The sequence below is a fragment of the Engraulis encrasicolus genome, chromosome 3 (genome assembly GCF_034702125.1).
Source record: "Engraulis encrasicolus isolate BLACKSEA-1 chromosome 3, IST_EnEncr_1.0, whole genome shotgun sequence".
Taxonomy (NCBI): Eukaryota; Metazoa; Chordata; class Actinopteri; order Clupeiformes; family Engraulidae; genus Engraulis; species Engraulis encrasicolus.
In genome coordinates, this window is record NC_085859.1 from 54,210,631 (window position 1) to 54,230,279 (window position 19,649).

General features: G+C 44.1%; 1 protein-coding gene across 1 annotated transcript in view; it reads right to left on the reverse strand.

The window, feature by feature from the left end:
• Positions 1–19,021, reverse strand: part of LOC134446376 (fibrinogen C domain-containing protein 1-A-like) — a 119,863-nt gene extending 100,842 nt beyond the window's left edge. The window contains exons 1-2 of the mRNA XM_063195738.1: positions 18,961–19,021; positions 18,689–18,771 (exon numbers count right to left, since the gene is read on the reverse strand). Of these exons, the coding sequence (XP_063051808.1) occupies positions 18,689–18,760 (72 nt within the window). The 5' untranslated portion in view covers positions 18,761–18,771; positions 18,961–19,021. The remainder of the gene's footprint in view (positions 1–18,688; positions 18,772–18,960) is intronic.
• Positions 19,022–19,649: the final 628 nt, after the last annotated feature.

Here is a 19,649-nt window from a genome sequence, read left to right on the forward strand (position 1 = left end):
TCACATGAAAGTTTACTAAGTAATAAACAAATATCTTCTAGTACGGTCCAAGTACAGTCATTTTTGCAGCTAAAAATGGGTATTTTTGGAAATTCAAAATGGCAGACCATGGAGAAGATCCCCTTTTAATGTATGAAAAGTGCAATTTTCCCAGTCATAATGAATACTTAGAATTTGATACTGGTGGTAAGTATTCATGAAAAAGGTAACATTAGTGAATGGGCAGCATGAATCTGGAAATAAACAACTAAAAATCTCACACAGTGTCCACACTTTAATGTTATATTAAGATATGTGAATGTGAAAAAAACTCAAGACCGTAATATCAACTACAAGTTCAATTTCGTAACACAAATTGTGTCCTGTGGGGTGACATGTATGCCAATGTTTGTGAACAAGTAGCTGCAAGGCCAAATACAAGGGTCTTGAAGACAGGCTCCTAACCGGTCAGTACCTCAGTTATTGGAGAGTGCTGTGGAATCTTAAGGTGACTATTAACCTCTTAATATGTCTTCATAATGCAATGTTTCTGTCACGCAATGCTTAAGTTCATTTTATGGTGTCCTGTGGTGTGACTGCTCTTATGAAGGAAAAAAAGTTGTTTATAAATGAAAACACATTGAGATTCAACACAATATCATTATCGAGTTAGCATGAGCTCGGATGTCAGTCATGTATACAAAAGGATTAAAATGGCCATAATGCAGTCAATTTCCTGTGGTGTGACTTAATTTTCCTGCGGTGTGACATGCCTATGCAATGTGTTGATGCAGGACACATTTTCCCAAAAATGGCAAAAATTAGGCGACATTCCACTGACCACTAAGTTCTATTTTTTTCCCAATTTTTTCCATTATCTTTTTCAGGAATTGGAAAAACTTTTTTTTTTGGGGGGGGGGGCGTTACACCCTTAAACGTCAACCACCCATTCGCAGTGGTACACACACACACACACACACACACACACACACACACACACACACACACACACACACACACACACACACACACACACACACACACACACACACACACACACACACGGGACAAGGTAGCCAAAGAGCCTTCAGAGGAACACAGAAGAACAGAATGCGAGACGTGACACAATACAACACATAGACTCAGGCACAGCCCAAAACCCACAACAGTGGACAACAATGAAGGAAGACAGAGAATGTAGACAAAGTGAAGAGAAAAAGATTGGAGAGAGGAGAGCGTGAGAGTGAGAAAGAGATGGGGGAGGGAGAGCAGAGATGGGTAAGGAAAAAAATAGCAGAGAGAGTGCGTGGAGGAGAAATTGGAAGGAGATGACAGTCAGTCAGATAAGAAAGAAATATTAGACCCATAGAAAAAGGGCACGGGAGAGAAGATAAGATGACAAAATGTCCAGTTAAGTGACTTGCACATTTCCCCTTTCTGTTTTTGTAAGCAGCAACTAATTGTTATAGAAACTGTGAAAACTGGTGTTGTGTAGAGAAAGAAAGAGTGGAAGAGAACAAGTGTGAGTCATTCATTATAGTGCAAAACCTACTCTCTGTCTGTGATTGTCGCTTTCCCTCTCCCTCCTCTATTATAATTCACTGCCACAAAGTCAAAATGCACTCTTTCACAAAGTACTTTCGACAAATGTCGGTGATATGATGTTATACTGTTGTGTTATGTATCAATGTACTTCAGGTCTTTTAATGAATTGGTCTGCAGCCTGTGGTGGACCTACAGTATCTGCACTAACAAGCTGCAGGTGCTTTTACTATTGAGGAGTAATAAAAGACACAGAAAATAAATCAGAGTAATTGGGATGAAAATGAGAGGCAGACTTTTCAGATTCTGATGGCCACGCTGCTTGTACTATGAATTCTGAATGGAAAAACTGCCAGCAGTCAATTTCAACATGCAGCTGTACTTATTGCTCTGGCTTCCCTTGTTTCCCAACTGGGACACTTCAACTCCCATTGTTATTGTGACACAGCACTCCACAGCACACAAGTGTTCACTGCACACAACGAAATTGCATTTATGCCTCACCCGTACAAGGGGACAGCCCCCAATGGCGCCCGAAAGGGAGCAGTGCGGCGGGATGGTACCATGCTCAGGGTACCTCAGTCATGGAGGAGCACGGGGGAGAGCACTGGTTAAGTACTCCCCTCACCACAGGAGGCAAACCGGCAACCTTTGGGCTACAACTCTGACGCCTCTGTGTGTGTTTGTCACAAAGGATGCTACATTTTTGGCCCCATGCAGTGTTTCTGCATAGAGAAGAGGCCCGGGACAAGCTTGCTGCAGGATACACGGGCACGCGCACGCGCACATTTTGTGCGAAAACGCATTCATCTCACTAGGAGGGACTCGCATACCACTGATGCCGATGCACAAAGAGTTTAATGTATGAGGAAAATAAAGAAAGTGCTACCCAGTGAAGTGCAAAACATTTTCGGTCCTTCAGACCATCATCAGTGCCAAGTCTTGCATTGCATTAAAACTCTTTGTGCATCAGTGCCAAGTCTTGCATTGCATTAAAACTCTTTGTGCATCAGCATCAGTGGGTTGCGAGTTCCTCCTTGCGACATTATTGGATTACTTTGTGGAACCTACGCACCCTACGCGGCACCCTTTTGGAGTTTGTGCAAAAATGCAATATTCTATGTCAATTTTTCACGTGGGAGCTGAAACAGGTACGCAGGGGGACGCTGTGGCGCAGCGCGCTAGGCCCCTCCACATTTGGGCTTGCATGCCCACAGGGACCCAGGTTCGAGTCCGGCATGGGTCATTTCCCGATCCCACTCCGTCTCTCTGTCCCACTCGCTTCCTGTCACCATCTCAGACTGTCCTATCAAATAAAGGCGTAAAATCCCCTAAAAATATATAGAAAAAAGAGGAAAAAAAGAAACAGGTACGCAGATGCCTGAATACGGTGCAATATTGACCAAACTGCGTGACCCAATCTTCTGGACTTCCATGTTAATGTTGGTGTCGAGTCAACCAGTGGTGGGAAACATTAGTGAGAGCCCCGTTGGCTATCTGCCCCCTAGATGATACCGCCAGTATTGTGTGAGGTGTTCTGGTCGTCCTGAAGCAGGTATGTACACTCGACACACCGCAAACAAGCTTCAAGATTCTGTTTGGTCTGTTTGTAGGTCACAGCAATGTTGATTTCTCCAATGTCGATTTATCTTTTTCTGTGATTTTCTCCTCATTTTCAATCCCTCTTTTCTCCAAACTTCCTGTTGTTCTTCTCAACTCTTTTCTCTTCCGTTTATCTGACCTCTATTCTCTACCTTCCATGTCTATACTGCTCTTCTTTTTCTCCTTCATCTTTTCTTGTACTCTTCTCTTCCCCCCTATCCCTCTGTCCTGCTGTGTAATCATCTGTCTGCACTTGACCAGGCCTGTGGTGCAGAGGATAAAAACACTTCACTCACATAAGGACACTCAACAATCCACCTACACACACACCACGCACGCACGCACGCACTCACGCACGCACGCACGCGCGCGCACACACACACACACACACACACACAGAGTCCTTAGGTGTGTGCTGTACCCATGCTGCTTCAGTCCAAACTACTCATAAACCTACAACCACCCCCCTGCACACACGCACGCACGCACGCACGCACGCACGCACGCACGCACGCACGCACGCACACACACACACACACACACACACACACACACACACACACACACACACACACACACAGACACAGACACAGACGTGCAGACATACACACACACCATTTCTGTCATGTGAACATGTTGAGCTCTCTTGGGGACTGACACCATGCCACTGACACCCTCAATCACACCCACCCCCTGCCCCACACACACCCACACCCACTTTTATGCTCTTTGATGCTGCTGACCTGTAGAGGTCTGTGTGTGTGTGTGTGTGTGTGTGTGTGTGTGTGTGTGCGTGCGTGCGTGCGTGCGTGCGTGCGTGCGTGCGTGCGTGCGTGCGTGCGTGCGTGCGTGCGTGCGTGCGTGCGTGCGTGCGTGTGTGTGTGAGAGTGAGAGAGAGAAACAGATCTTCTGTAAATGTTCACACTTTTGTTTTGTTATTTGTATGCTTTGGCAACATCGTATCATTACAGTCATGCCAATAAAGCACAATTTGAATTTGAGAGAGAGAAGAAAGAGAGAAAGTATCCTGCATGCGTGTGTATTGGTTTGTGTGAAAATAGGAAGAAACCGAGACAGAGAGTGAGAAAGAAGAAAGACAGGAAGATCTACCCACAGGGTTCTCCCGAATGAAGCTGTGAGAAGTGAAATATATATTTGTTTGTCTTCACACTCCATTGTCTTGATGGACCAACCTATTAACCAGTCCCTCCAGTTCTTGCAATAACGTGGATTCTTTCGTGCTCAACAATATGCTGCATATTTTTCAGATGCTATATATTTCCAACTATGCCGAGTAAAATACTGCTCATCCATCATGAAAAAAGCCCATGCATGCACAATCTCTCTCCTGTGAAATACTCATCTTCGATTACAGTTTTTCTCAATTGGTTTTGTACATTTCTCACAACAGAATAATGATTCTCAAAAGTCTTTGTTCAATTGTGACTTCCTGGTGTTACCTGTGCACATGGTCAAATCAGTTTCTCATTGTTTTCGACACATAGCAAATGCTCTCGGCATATAGCAAAAGCTGTTTTGAGAATGAATATTATGTTTTGCAAATTGCGAGAGAGATTCAAGAAATGTACAAAACCAATTGAGAAATACTGCAATTTCAGCTGCATCAAGGCAAAGCTTATCTTTTCTTCCCTTGACAACCACTAGTAAACAGAATTAACTAAAACTGATGTAACTGGTTCATCTGTAAATATGAATACTAGCCAACAAAAAATTAAATGGGAAGAAAATGAAGAGTTCAGATGCAAAAACCCCTAAGTGCCATTTTAGAAAATAATCTTAATTTATTTTTATTTAATACAAAGCTATCAAAATTGCACATTTATTTTATTTTATTTATGTAATATAACTATTTATATGTATTATCAAGTACATGAATGTAAACCAAACCAACAACGGGGTTCTCTAAAAATATAGAAGTGCAGGTCTTCAGAAATGGAGTTAGGGGTTTTGCATCTGAACTCTTCAAATCTGCCTGCCACACAGATGTCTTCTTCTTTTATTTCTTAAATGTTTCGACAAGTGTCTTCATCAGGGTCTACGCTATCCTATGTATTACCTGTGAAATTACCAGGAAAGTTATAAAATGAGTGTCATGGCCTATTTAAGCCTATTTAGACATTTGATGGGTTTTACAAGAAAAGAAAAAAAATTGGGCGCAAAATTTTGAGAAAATGCTGCTACAAAGTCATTTTGATTGCATAAATCACAGGGGGAAAAAAGTTAAATCCTGATGGGACAGATTACCCCACGGCCATCAATGAGCCTCAATAGTAGTTTTAATCCACTTGTAAACTCAGTTTTTATTTTAGGGACCTGCTGGTGAATTATCCATTATTTGTTCTACTAATTATCTGTATACAGATAAAGATAAAGATAGTGTAATTGCAGTGCATTGAACCTTCACTTTCTGTAATGGAATTGAGCGCTAAAATGATATTGGCAACATCTGAATTCGTCATAAAATCCCAAATTTGCCTTTGGGCCTGTTCGACCCAGACACGTTAATGTAAAATAGTGTGGGGGGGGGATACAGCTTAGAGGGAGCGGTGCTTAGTTGCCATTGGGGGGCATTAGTCTATTACATTTTTTAATACTAAGGGAGACCTTGTCAGTCTTATGATAATGTCAAAGGGGGGCTGAGAGGCGTGTGATGAGGACAAGGTGGCATTTCTTCAAAAAAAAGGTTGAGAACCACTGATTTAAAAGGAGATGAACTACTCAGGGTTTTCAAATAGCCGAGTGCAACTTCCCTTTCAAAGTACGAAGATCGAAATTCCCACGGTTTCCTTTCTGCACCTACGGTTTCCTCTCCTCCACTAAATCTGGTTAACACTCACTGAAATCAGCTGAAATGACACAGAACAACAAGTAGCAATCAGACAGTGATGCTACAGGCCACACCAGAGAAAGTTATCATAGATTACATTTATAATGCAATCACGGTCATGTATGATTTTACATAGACAGTCATTCAATATAGTTCCATTGGAGCTTATGAACCATATACATAAGTATATGAGTGATGCAATTGTTTGATGAAAGAAATACGGAAAGAAAGAAAAAAAAGAAAGAAAGATGAAACAAAAACGAAAGGAGTAGAAGTAGAGAAAGTAGAATATGTTAGCTGCAGGTTCAACATACTTCAAGCTCAATAATGACGACTCCCTACATTCATGCTTCAAAGAGATCCCAACCTGACGTGTGTGTGTGTGTGTGTGTGTGTGTGTGTGTGTGTGTGTGTGTGTGTGTGTGTGTGTGTGTGTGTGTGTGTGTGTGTGTGTGTGTGTGTGTGTGTGTGCTGTGTGTGCTGTGTGTGCTGTGTGTGCTGTGTGTGGTTGGGAATGGTGTGTCAAAGAGCTTTTGATTCCTGAATTTCAAACCTGACATGAGTGTAGGTGCTGTATGTTATGCTGTGTGAAATATTCATGTGTGTGCAGCAACACCACGACCACATGTTGCCTTTAACTCCCCCCCCCACCACCACACACGCACGCACGCACGCACGCACGCACACACACACACAGCCTCAAACCATTGACCACTTGCCTTCACCAGAGAACGATCTGTTGCGATGTGCATAGATATCATGCAATGTGCATAGTGTGTGTGTGTGTCTAGGTTTCTGTCTAGGTTTCAAAGCACTGGCCTCTGCTTTGATGACCACTGTGTGTGTGTGTGTGTGTGTGTCATAAGCTTCTAGTAAGCTTTCATCTCTCTCTCTCTCTCTCTCTCTCTCTCTCTCTCTCTCTCTCTCTCTCTCTCTCTCTCTCTCTCTCTCTCTCTCTCTCTCTCTCTCTCTCTCTCTCTCTCTCTCTCTCCATCAGGGAAAATGACTGGACAGCTGTCATTAGAGTCGATAAACGTTTTGCAATGTGTGTGTGTGTGTGTGTCTACAGCATTTGACAGGTAACGTACTGACCAATGGATGTGGAGACGTACTGTGTGTGTGTGTGTGTGTGTGGGGGGGGGGGGGGGGGGGGGGGGGGGGGGGGGGGGGGGGGGGGGGGGGGGGGGGGGGGCTGCCCTGGTTAAATATTTGTCTACCTCAGCATCAAACATCCTCACTCACTCTGCCAAGTGTGTGTGTGTGTGTGTGTGTGTGTGTGTGTGTGTGTGTGTGTGTGTGTGTGTGTGTGTGTGTGTGTGTGTGTGTGTGTGTGTGTGTGTGTGTGTGTGTGTGTGTGTGTGTGTGTAGACTGGCAGGCCTCTTAAATTCTTAGTCTGGCCAAAGTGGGACACTGCGTGTGGAGATTAAACTACCTGATCACAGCATTTAGCAACACACATGCACACACACATGGACACATGCAAGCACGCACACACCCGAACACCCATTCACCTACACAATAGCTCGACACAGTTGGATGGTAGTCAACCTTGCTCATGCACCACTAAATAAGTGATCAACATCTTGGAGTGGAATGTTACTAAACTTCACTCTCAATGCCTCAAACTGACTGAGTGACTGAGATGGTTTTACCCTAACTTAGTAGCGCATGAGCCTCTGAAGTTGAACTTGCTATGACGGTACATTCACACCACAAGCGTCGGCCGTAGGCGACACATGTCAAAAATATGTCCATGCTCAGGATAGCAAAATGGTAAGGAAACATGAAAGCAGATTCCTTTCACACAGGCCCATGACAAGAATCCCAGACAAGTGCGCGTTGCGACTGATTCCTGCAGATAGTATGAGCATGCAGACCATCCAGTGTGAAAAGGACAACTGAACAGCCCGGGAACCTGTCGCGCTTGTGCTGCCCCCATCCCTGCGCACAGAACAGAATAGAATATAGAATATATTTTATTTGTCACTGTAATGCGTACAACAAAATTGAGTATTCATTGTTAAAAAAAAGTTTTAAATAATGAAAAATATACTTTTCAAAAGTAGATATAAAAACTATTCGTTGGTAGGAGAATTAAGTGCAGAGATGGCTGCTGAATAAAAACTGTTCTTCAGCCTATTTGTACTGGTTTTCATAGATCTATATCTATTGCCAGATGGCAGCAGTTCAAACACGTTGTGGCCCGGGTGTGACATGTCTCTAAGGATAGCATGCAGACCTTGTGTGCGGATGTACAGAGGAGGTCATGGGTTTGGGATGGAGACAAGACTAACCAAGAGAACCTAAGCTATGAACCAACACTGCAGCCAATGGTGGCTGATCACTACACTAATCATCTGCTTTTTATAAAAGAGCTACAGAAATGTACTTTACTGTGTACTCCATGACCCCCCACTGACAGCCAAAGCAGCAGGGAGTATTCAGAGGTACTGAGCCCACCATCTCCTGCACTTGACTGGCTTCACCATTCATTTACTCCAATTAGGAGGCTCAGAAACAAGTCAACAGCACTACAAAGCCAAGGAGGGGGAGAACACTTCAATGCACCGCCAACGCAAGGTGGTTAACATTTCATAAGACAGCGTGCGTCACACTTTCAAAGAAATTTGCTTCAATTAGAGACTGGAGTGCTTTTAAATGGCTGCACTAGCTCTGAATATAGGCTTTATTCGCTAGTCTGATTTTAGAGTGATTTTTGTCCTTTATGTGCTGTTCCATTGTAGGTAACTGCTAAAACACTGCTAAAAATAAAACACGTATTAGTGTTGCATGAAATGAAGGCAGAAATGAACAATTTGTTTCAAGCGCAGCAGAAAGAATGTTCTTCTAGAGACAGCGAAAGAAAGCATGGTTACACTTAACTTGATGCCAGAGTCGTATGCATGACATGACCGTGGCATGATAGCATAAATACAGCGTCATGACACATTGTCATAAACATTATGTCAATGTCATAAACGTTTTATGTCATGAAAAGTTGACATTGTTAGGCCTGCCTTTACCATAACCGATTGTCACTTAAAGCCAACAGTCATAAAATGTTTATGACACAGACATAATGTTTATGACATGCCCATGATTGCGTTATGACACAGTCATGACACTGTAATGCCATACCTACAACGCTAAGTGAAGTATGCACTCATTGAGGTCAGGTGCAGGACAAAGGCGTATCTGACAGTAGAAAGAGTAGAAGATGAAGACCATGGTGGGTCGAAACGTTGTATGACCTGAATAAACCTTCAAAGCGGAGCTATAGTTTGCAGACTTCTACTCCTACTACTAAGGAACTGGCTTGGGCAAGACTTGGACTCATGTCCCTCTTGGCACTTAGACCTGCATTTGAGTCATGGCTCAAAACTCATTGTTTTGCCGTTTTGCATTTACGCTGCGTAAATACATCCCCCCCCCCCCCCCCCCCCCCCCCCCCCCCCCCCCCCCCCCCCCCCCCCCCCCCCCCCCCTAAAGGCCCGCGTGAAAAAGACCCCCCCCCCACGGAAAAAAAAATCCCGGCTGCCCCCATAGTTTCCGAAATTTCTGTGGGAAACACTGTCCTTTGGTGTGCATAATGATAAATGAAAACTTTGATCTTACCACTTTTTTAACCCATTGATGCCTGATGTTGCGTTGCGCAACATTGGCCCTGGCGCCTGGAGCTGCATTACGCAACATTCAGGCTCATGAGATTTGAGCTACTTTAATTTGATCTTGAGATTTGACAACTTTATTAAAAATCTCTGATTATTTGAGATGAATGAACACATTCTAATGAAAGATGAGGGTCTTATTGTTTAAATGCAACTTAGTGCATATTTTCATGTTCTTTGGAAGCTGAGATATTTAGGTTTTTATAGGCTGGGAGCAGATTTTCTTAAAAAGGGCTCAGGCATTCAGCATCCTCTTTTGCAGGTGCCTTAGGCGTCGATGGGTTAAAGAAGTTAAAACAGTTTGATGTTGGACTGCCTGTCAATTGGGGGTAGGATTGTCGTATCGGATCGGATGGATCGGATCGGCTGCCGATATTTGCAAAAAAATGCAGATCGGTATCGGATCGGCATGCAAGGAAAAATCCGATCAAGAATTCCGATCCATTTTCCTGTTTTGTGTTTATTAATATCTGAAAAATCAGGTCAGTTTCTCATTAAAAACCATTGTGTATTACTCAAATTCACCTAATTCAGTTGGCTAGTAAAGTAAAAACCCTTTTCAACATGACTGTGACAACAAAGTAAGTAGGCTAAATAACTGTCAACTTAAATACTCCGATAGTCCGGTATCGGTATCGGCCGGTATCGGAATCGGATCGGAAGTGAAATAAAATATCTGTATCGGATCGGAAGTGCAAAAACCTGGATCGGGACATCTCTAATGGGGGGTAATCTACAAGTACGAAAGTGAAGTTTTAAAGCCATAAAATTGCTCCAGTGATTACCAAAGTAAAATTCTATGAGGGCGGACCTCCATTTAAAGTGTTTTCTGTGGCTCTGTGCCCTTGAATGTGTATGCGTGTGCACGGGTGTAAGTGGCTGCAATGTTAAAATGATTATCCTTCAACAGAGAGACTTCTTTAATGCAAGCAGTCTCTTGTGGCTCGAGTCTGAAGGTTGCTTAAATGCTGCACTGCTCTAAGGGCTCTGCTGCTGCCTATTATCCTCCAGCACACAGGGACACTGATGACACACATGCTACAGGGACACTGATGACACACATGCTACTGGGACACTGATGACACACATGCTACAAGGACAGCACAAGGGAATGGAGGAATGAATGGATGAATGGATGAATGAATGAAAGAATGAAAGAATGAATGAATGAAAGAATGACTGAATGAATGAATGAAAGAATGACTGAATGAATGAATGAATTTGAAACTAGTCATTAACCAATATGATCTCTATACGGTGTCCATATGGTCCATGCTCCATATGATTTTCCCTCAGGAAGTCAATATAGAACAGTATAAAATAGTAAATGAACAACCATAAAATAATACAATAGTAAAATAGTTCCTCTGTGGTTAGTATACAAGATATTAAAAAAGGGACAAGGAAGGTTGGATGAAATGTATCAAAAGAAACCCCAGTAAGACTAGAGTGATGTTACAGTGTAAGGCAAGACAGAGCCTGTGCTGCCCAAGAATGATCTGCCTCAGGGTCACTCCCATGCTGGGACCAAAGGCACCTCAAAGGGACGCAGGAGACCCCAAACGTGTTCCTTTACTGCTACTGTAGGCAGCAAGGAGCTTCACACACAAACACATAAGGCCCAGGCACTGGGACACTCAGGAACTGTCTGAAACACACCAAAAGACTGAACAAGCAGTAGTTTGCTATAATTAAACCATAGCTTTAGGGTTGGGGACAGAGCAGATTTAGTTCCTGGTCTTACAAGTTCATTTGTGCATTCATTCATGCATGCATTCAATCACTAGCATACTCTTGAGGTTATTCATTATTTACACCAATGGACCATGTGCTTGCTGAATTCCTAATTACTGATCAGCTTTATGCAAAAAGTGTTATCCTCAGATTTGTAGTCATTCATTCAGAGAGCTGGGACTGGTCCAGTGTACAAGTAGTCGAGTCAATTTCTTTACATGCACTGTGGGGGGTTGGGTTCGCAAAAATATTCTTAAGCCCAAAAGGGGTTCCCCGCTGAACATTTTGGGAACCACTGGTAGGCCTATAAATGATTATAGTTAGTTTACAGATCAATCTTAATGCCTGAGGAGTATCTGCAGATGACACGAGAGATGCAGTAATTATTATTGTGGACGTTTGTAGCAAATAGGGAATGTGGTATGAGTCATACCCTTTGAAGCTGGATTTAATCCACCACTGGGCCTTCGTGAGGTCCTGTGACTTTTAAGTACTGCATTAGCTACTGCACAATAATGAGCTGTATTTTGAATGCACTTTTGATACAGGAAATGCTGCCCATATTGGTGGTCAGCCAAGCATACAAAATGGTGGATAAACAAGCATGCATATTAAACAAATGCCCAAAACATAATGAGAACACACAGAGTCATAATTGGCACATGAGTAAACATATACACAAAAAAAAAGAATAAATGAACACACACACATCTAGGGACCCTTTTGCGGTTAATTAAACTGTTTTGGAATGCCCAACAGCAAACGTAATCAGTCGCCCACCTTTACTTCCTGTTAAGGGATTAGCATCGCCTGCAGCACGGCAACAGCATGAATGTACTTCCTGCTGCCTTTTTACTTGACTTATTCAAGCCCCACATATATGGCACACACAGGCATAAAGGGACCGCAGCGGTCTCCAAACAGCAGCTTTACTTGTGGCTGGCCACAGAGGAGCAGATTAACAGGCATCCTGGGAAGGCTAGCTTCGCTTAGCCTATAGCTTTATTCTCCCATTCGAGACTCTCTAATAGACACTTCATGGCTGTTTTTAAACCTATGGTTTACAAACATGGCTGTTTTTAGCCTTTTATTTTTTGGACTGGTTTGGTCCAGAATAGCATTGTTCTGACATGACAACAATCCCATCACATTCTCTCTGGTTTTCAAGTAGGCCTGAGATTACAACCCTATATTGAACCGTCCAGAAGACTGCAACTTCTTGAAGCCGCCCTTTAAATATATTCACATACATTACCAGCGTCCAAAATAGTTCCATCAAAAGCACTATAAGCTCTGGACAGTGAGAGCACAGCAATTATAATCCACCCTCCAAGAGCAGAAACAGAATTGAATTTTCATTTAAGTTTTCTTCTGGGTTTTTTTTCCTTATTCGTCTTGCTCTTCTTAAATTGTGATTGTCACAATCATTTGAAGGACTTCTGGAGCATCTTAACAAGAGCAGCCATGCAGAAAATGTAAACCGTCAGTGAAGCGAGACGTAGGCCTACCTAGTGCATGTTAGCGAGCTAGCGGTGTGCTAGCACTAATTGACTAACTGATGAAGGGGCTTTAAGGGAAATTGGTTGGACATCCATTGTCAGAACCTCTGTATTGGAGTAAAGTGCAATCTTACACACTGATTTTTACTGTCTTCAGATTGAGAAGCATATAACATACACATATGTGCACACGCGGGTGTGCACACACACACACAAACACACACACAGTGAGAGAGGAAAACTACACATTCATCATTGCACACTAGTGCACTCACGTACAGACACACAGACACACACATCCTCGTAATGACTCGACACTCAATAATGCCAGAATGCAACTGTAAATTAGTTATCCTCAAACAAGGGAGACGGCACTGTCAACCATAATAGAAGAGTTTTCTACATTCTCCCAACACAGGGGTGTGATTTGGCCCTGATAGAGCACTGACGTGTCCCACATGTGTCCCATGTTGTGGTTCTGATGAGGTGCAAACTTGTGGTTCTGATGAGGTGATAACTTAGGCCACGATCACACTGGACGCCGATTTCACAATAGGAGATGGATTTTTCCTATTGTTTGTTAATGAAATTGAGCGTATACCACACTGAATATCAGCGCAAGGCAGATTGTGGATTTCTGCCTGTCCACCCCGGGCAGATTGAGTATAATTTTTTTAACTCAAGGTGGAAAATCTGCTTCACATCATGGGCAGATTTCCAGATGTTCTATGACGAGAGCGTTACCAACATTCATAGATTCACAATCCAACTTTAGGAGAGCAGGAGGAGAGCGTGTCCTCTATCCATTTTACGTAGATGAATTTACAAAGGTTTTTGTGTAGGCCTGTGTTTTCACAACACTCAAATAACACAACACCATAGACTACGTTGCAAGTGACAGCTCAGCTGTTACAACGTTGCCTGTTCACTGAATTCGACGCAAATCTGTGTCCAGTCTGTGTCCAGTGTGATCGCGGCCTTAGTCTGAACAACACATGGATGTGACCGGGCCTTGATGTACAGTAGCTCTCATGTGAAAAGTGAAAGTGAAAGCCCATTGGGAAACTCCAACTCCCATTGTCATTGTGACACAGCACTCCACAGCACACAAGTGAACACTGCACACTGCACACACAACGAAATTGCATTTATGCCTCACCCGTGCAAGGGGGCAGCCCTCAGTGGCGCCCCATGGGGAGCAGTGCGGTGGGATGGTACCATGCTCAGGGTACCTCAGTCATGGAGGAGGATGGGGAAGAGCACTGGTTGATTACTCCCCCCACCAACCTGGCGGGTCGGGAGTCGAACCGGCAACCTCTGGGATGCAAGTCTGACGCCCTAACCGCTCACCCATGACTGCCCTGATGTGTCTCTGATAGCCCTGATATAGCCCTTATGTGGCACTGATGTGGCTCTGAATAGCCCTGATATAGCCCTGATATAGCCCTGATGTGGCCCTGATAGCCCTGATGCAGTACTGATATAGCCCTAATGAGGCTCTAATCTGGGTAGCGTGTGGTTGTGATCTGGGGCTGATGTGAGATAAGAGACTGATGTAGCTCTGATGAGACTGCCACAGCAGCTGGCTGAACAGCAAATATAGATGGGAGCCTGAGGCATGAGGCAGTGCAGTGCACACACACACACTACATCAATGCGACAAAACTTTTTCCCTCACACATATACACGCACACACACACACACACACACACACACACACACACACACACACACACACACACACACACACACACACACACACACACACACACACACACACACACACATACACAGACACTAGGGCAACAAAACGTTAAGATGATTTTCTGTCAAAGTACAGAGAGGCTGAAAATCATTGTGTTATGACACAACACCACCAGACCAAAAATAGAATGGCCAGCCCATCTTGACAGCCTCATGCTGGTCAATATGTGCAGTGATATGTTTACTCAGCATATCCAGTGCTGTACAGTATGCTGTAAATGGAAAACTAGTGTGGCTAACAGTATTTATACAGTACATATAGCTGAAGACATAGAAGCAGGGTTGCCAACCGTCCCTTGAAATACGGAATCGTGCCGTATTTAGAGAAAAAAGTACGGGTTCCCTCTTGAGCTGAAACGGGACACGGGGCATTAAAATGTGTTAAAATGCAGGAAATTACATCTAAGTAAAGCCAAATCTGTGTCCAAGTGTCCCGTATTTTTGCATAGTTAGTTGGCAACCCTACATAGAGGTAAGGTAGCCAAATACAGAACGTATTCTTCTAGGGCTGCACGATATCACAAAAAAAATCGATACTCGATAACAGCATGCAATACCTCGATAACGATATTTAAACAATATTTAGAAATATAGCCGAGTGTTTTTCTTGTCACTAATTTGTCGGTCTGTGTGGGGGGCGTGGCTTTGGTCATGGCAGGCTTCTTGCACATTTGTTGACATTCAGCAAGTGATTGGACTGCACAGAAATGTTTTACTTTTAATTAAGTCATTTTTGCGACACACATATCACCACTCTTGATATCATGATTTTGATACATTTTCGATATAAAGTGCAGCCCTATATTCTTCAGCTACCGGCAGCACCATCCTCACATCATGTCCATCAAACACAGGTGGAGTTCCAGGATTTCATATTCTGATACTAGCTCACAGTGATACACATACTGATACTGTAGTATATGCCACATGTCACATTGTAAATGCCAAAACCACACATATACACGCGTACCCGAACTCACATTCTCTCTCTCTCTACCAACCCCTGCCAAAACCACACACACATACACGCATGCGCACACAAACACACACAAATATTCTCTCTCTCTCTCTCTCTCTCTCTCTCTCTCTCTCTCTCTCTCTCTCTACCACCGTACCCAAACACACACACACACACACACACACACACACACACACACACACACACACACACACACACACACACACACACACACACACACACACACACAGCAAAGGGAGCATATTTGTGTTTCTGTTTTCAGCAGTTGTGCTGGGACTTCCTTCATCCTTCTAAAGAGCTCCAGTTCCACTGGGCCCAGGCTAACTGCTGCTCTATTGCTCCCCCTATGGGACACCATGACACATTACTCTCACTTCCTTTACTCTCTTTCTTGCATTCTACCTCTGGGCACAGTCAGTCACAGTCTGAGAGAGAGAGAGAGAGAGAGAGAGAGAGAGAGAGACAGAGACAGAGAGGCAGAGAGAGAGAAACAAAAATAAATCCAAAAGCACACACTCCCCAATATATGCATAAGGGAGCAACTTCCACGGCTCAGTGCTGACTGAATGAGCAAATTTGAAAACAATGGCTGGCACACTCACTCTTCTCACATGACTGCAGAGAGAGAGAGAGAGAGAGAGAGAGAGAGAGAGAGAGAGAGAGAGAGAGAGAGAGAGAGAGAGAGAGAGAGAGATGGTGTAGGACATGATGGCAGTTGGCAGTGAGTAATAAACAGCTGTTTCATCTCCAAGATGAATCTCCTCCAATAGAACACACCGCTGGCACATAACTCTGGTTACTCTTCCAGGGGACACACTAGAACCTGATGGATCCAGTTTGCCCAAAAGACCCATCACACACACACACACACACACACACACACACACACACACACACACACACACACACACACACACACACACACACACACACACTCAGGCAGCCAAGCCCAAAGGAGCTAGATGGGTACAGCCCATAAACCCCAACAACAAGATGCTGGCTGCTGTTTATTCATTTATCAGGTTTTATATGCCGCTATAAAGGACAACGAGTATCATACAACAGCTACTGTCACAATCATAAATTTAACAAACCCCTGTCGACTCCTTTCATCCCTCTTCCTATCACACTTTTCTCTCTGCCCCTTGTTTCCAATCTCCCCCCATCCCCTTCGCCAAAGACACAGTCTCTCTCTTTCTTGCTCCCTTTCTCTCATTCGCTCCTGTCCTCTCCATCCTTTTCTCTCCTCTGCCTATCTCTAGTGGCACACAACTCACTTCTTTCAGCTTTGTCTCTCTTCCTCTTCTCCTTTACTCTCTCTCTCTCTTCATCTCTCTCTCTCTCTCTCTCTCTCTCTCTCTCTCTCTCTCTCTCTCTCTCTCTCTCCACACAGCTCAGCTCAGGATGGCTCAGTGTGTGGATTTTCTCCCAGTAGGAGTCTCATCATTTTGGAGTGAAACAGTTTGGCGCGCGTGCACGCACACACACGCGCTCACACACACGCGCTCACACACACACACACACACACACACACACACACACACACACACACACACACACACACACACACACACACCCATTCACAGAGGCTCATACACACATAGTGAACAAAGCTAAAACACACACACACACACGCTCACGCTCACGCACACACACACACACACACACACACACACACACACACACACACACACACACACACACCCTTACCCATTCATAGAGGCTCACACATACACACACACACACACACACACACAGAGTGACAGAGAGAGAGAGCGCGGGAAAGCGAGCCTCACACTCAGGCACACACAACACGGATACAAGCTCAGGCACGCATGCGCACGCACGCACACACACACGCACGCACATGCACACGCACACACACACACACACACACAGTCACTCTGCCCTCACACTCGTCTCTGCCGTTAGTATCACACTGTTCCTGATGCTACAGAGTGTTTAAAGCTGTGAACAGGCATCATCAAGACAACCAACTCCCATCATCATCACCACCATCATCACCGTCATCATCATCATCCTCACTGTCATAACCATGGTCAGTTCAGTCATCACCATCACCACCACCACCACCACTATCATTATGACCATATAAGGCTTCCATCTTCATCTTAACCATCCTTTTTAACTAGAAGGATCTATATTCCCTTCATTTAAAAGTACTGCTGATCTCAGTCCAAAGGCAAATGCCAAGAGAGGAATTTCAATCATTGTGACAGGAAGCTGTTTGTCCATTGTCAGAAGGTTTGATACTACATTGTAGTAATAGCAGAGAGACAAGAATCTCTGGTAATGTGGGTGTCTAAATGGTCTTTATGACATTCAGTTTAAGCGTATAGCCTAGCCGTTTAAGTTGGAAAGGTCATACAAAAAAAGAGAGAGAGATTCTCCTCGAATCAGAGAACATGTTGGTAGGCTATTGTTCAGTGGAATTGATCAACTGAACAGTAAATAAATAGCCTAGACTACATACAGTGAAATAATTTCCATTCAAATGTCCATTTCAAAACCGTCAGATTGAGATTGTGATAGTTTCATGTAGGCTGCATCATGGATGAAGTGTGGGCCCACCGTACACAAGGAAAGAAAACAATGTATCCTATCTAGTCTGACCGACTATATCCACTGTAATCTCCTGGGGGTCAGCTCTATATTCCCACGGCCCATTGGTCCCACAGCCCAATGGTCCCACAGCTTAAACCTGCTGCTCCATGTACCCACATTTTTGAGAAATTATTAAAATAAAGGCCCTATGTTCCACAACTCCATGTTCCCATTTCCGTCCAACTAACGTGTTTTTCTTCTTACAATGGAACATGGGGCCTAAATTTCAATAAATTGAAATTTTGGAACATAAAGCAGCAGGAATATTCTGTTAGACCAATGGGCCTAAAAAATAATGTTAAAAGTCTTAGTGATGTGGGGCCAATGGGCTGTGGGACCAATGGGCCGTGGGGACATAGACACGCTCCTATCTCCTGACGTCCACGTCCACCAGTATGTAAACAGCCGCAGCACACAGAAACACTCACACACAAACCCGATACATACCTGCGTTTTATGTCGCTGTCCATCTTCGAGTTCTGAAACGCTGTTCATGATTTTCCATCTATCATTGACCATTCTCCGGAAACCTTAAAATCCAAAAGTTGGTGCCATGTATGAGAGGAGAGAGTGGCGATCAGAAGTCTTTCAAAAATACATATTCCATTTAACAGAGACCGTATCGTATCACTTAAACAAAACCACTAGGCTACTCGATATTTAGTTTTCTGTTTCGCACCATGCGACTCTACTCTTCGCAGACCACATTTTGCACATACATAGCCTACTTCTCCGAATAAGATCCTTCGACTGGAATGTCCGTAGATGAGAGAATACCACGCCACATTGATGGGTCCTACTCATAAGAAAAACGATGTGGTCCCAGTAAGTGAGAAAGACAATCCCCGTCTGTTTACACGTTAGATTAAGGAGTGTTAAGACTCTCACTTGCATGCACAGCCGTTGCTTCCTGTGCCACTCCTGGCGCGCTTTTAGGTAGCCTACTCGAGGCGCGCGTGCCCTCTTCGAGGGGCTGAGGAGCTCTGGCACCCCGTGGAAAGAAATCCACTAGTCTCTTTCTCTCTGACTGGAGAGAGATGAGCGAAGCGGCTGACTCCTCGGATTTCGATGCTTGTGGCTATAACGTCCCAACCCTCAGTCCGGTACAATGCAAGCGCAGCGAGAAGAAGAGCGGGAATCGTCTGTGCCTCGTGCTGCTCTGCGCGCTTTACTCCCACCTGCTCTTTCACGGGAGCGCATCCTCCAGGCTCGCTCTTCGATTGGACGGTAACAGCCTGGAGAGATGTTGATACAGGATTTTTTTCTTCTTCTTTTTTGCCAGGGTAGGTGGGGTTGGGGGTTAGGTGCCGCATCATTCAACTTAATGCCGCTCAGTAAAGGGCATCCGTGTATAGCAACTATATGGAAATGCATCGGCCTAATATGAATTAGAACGTTTTAAATGGAC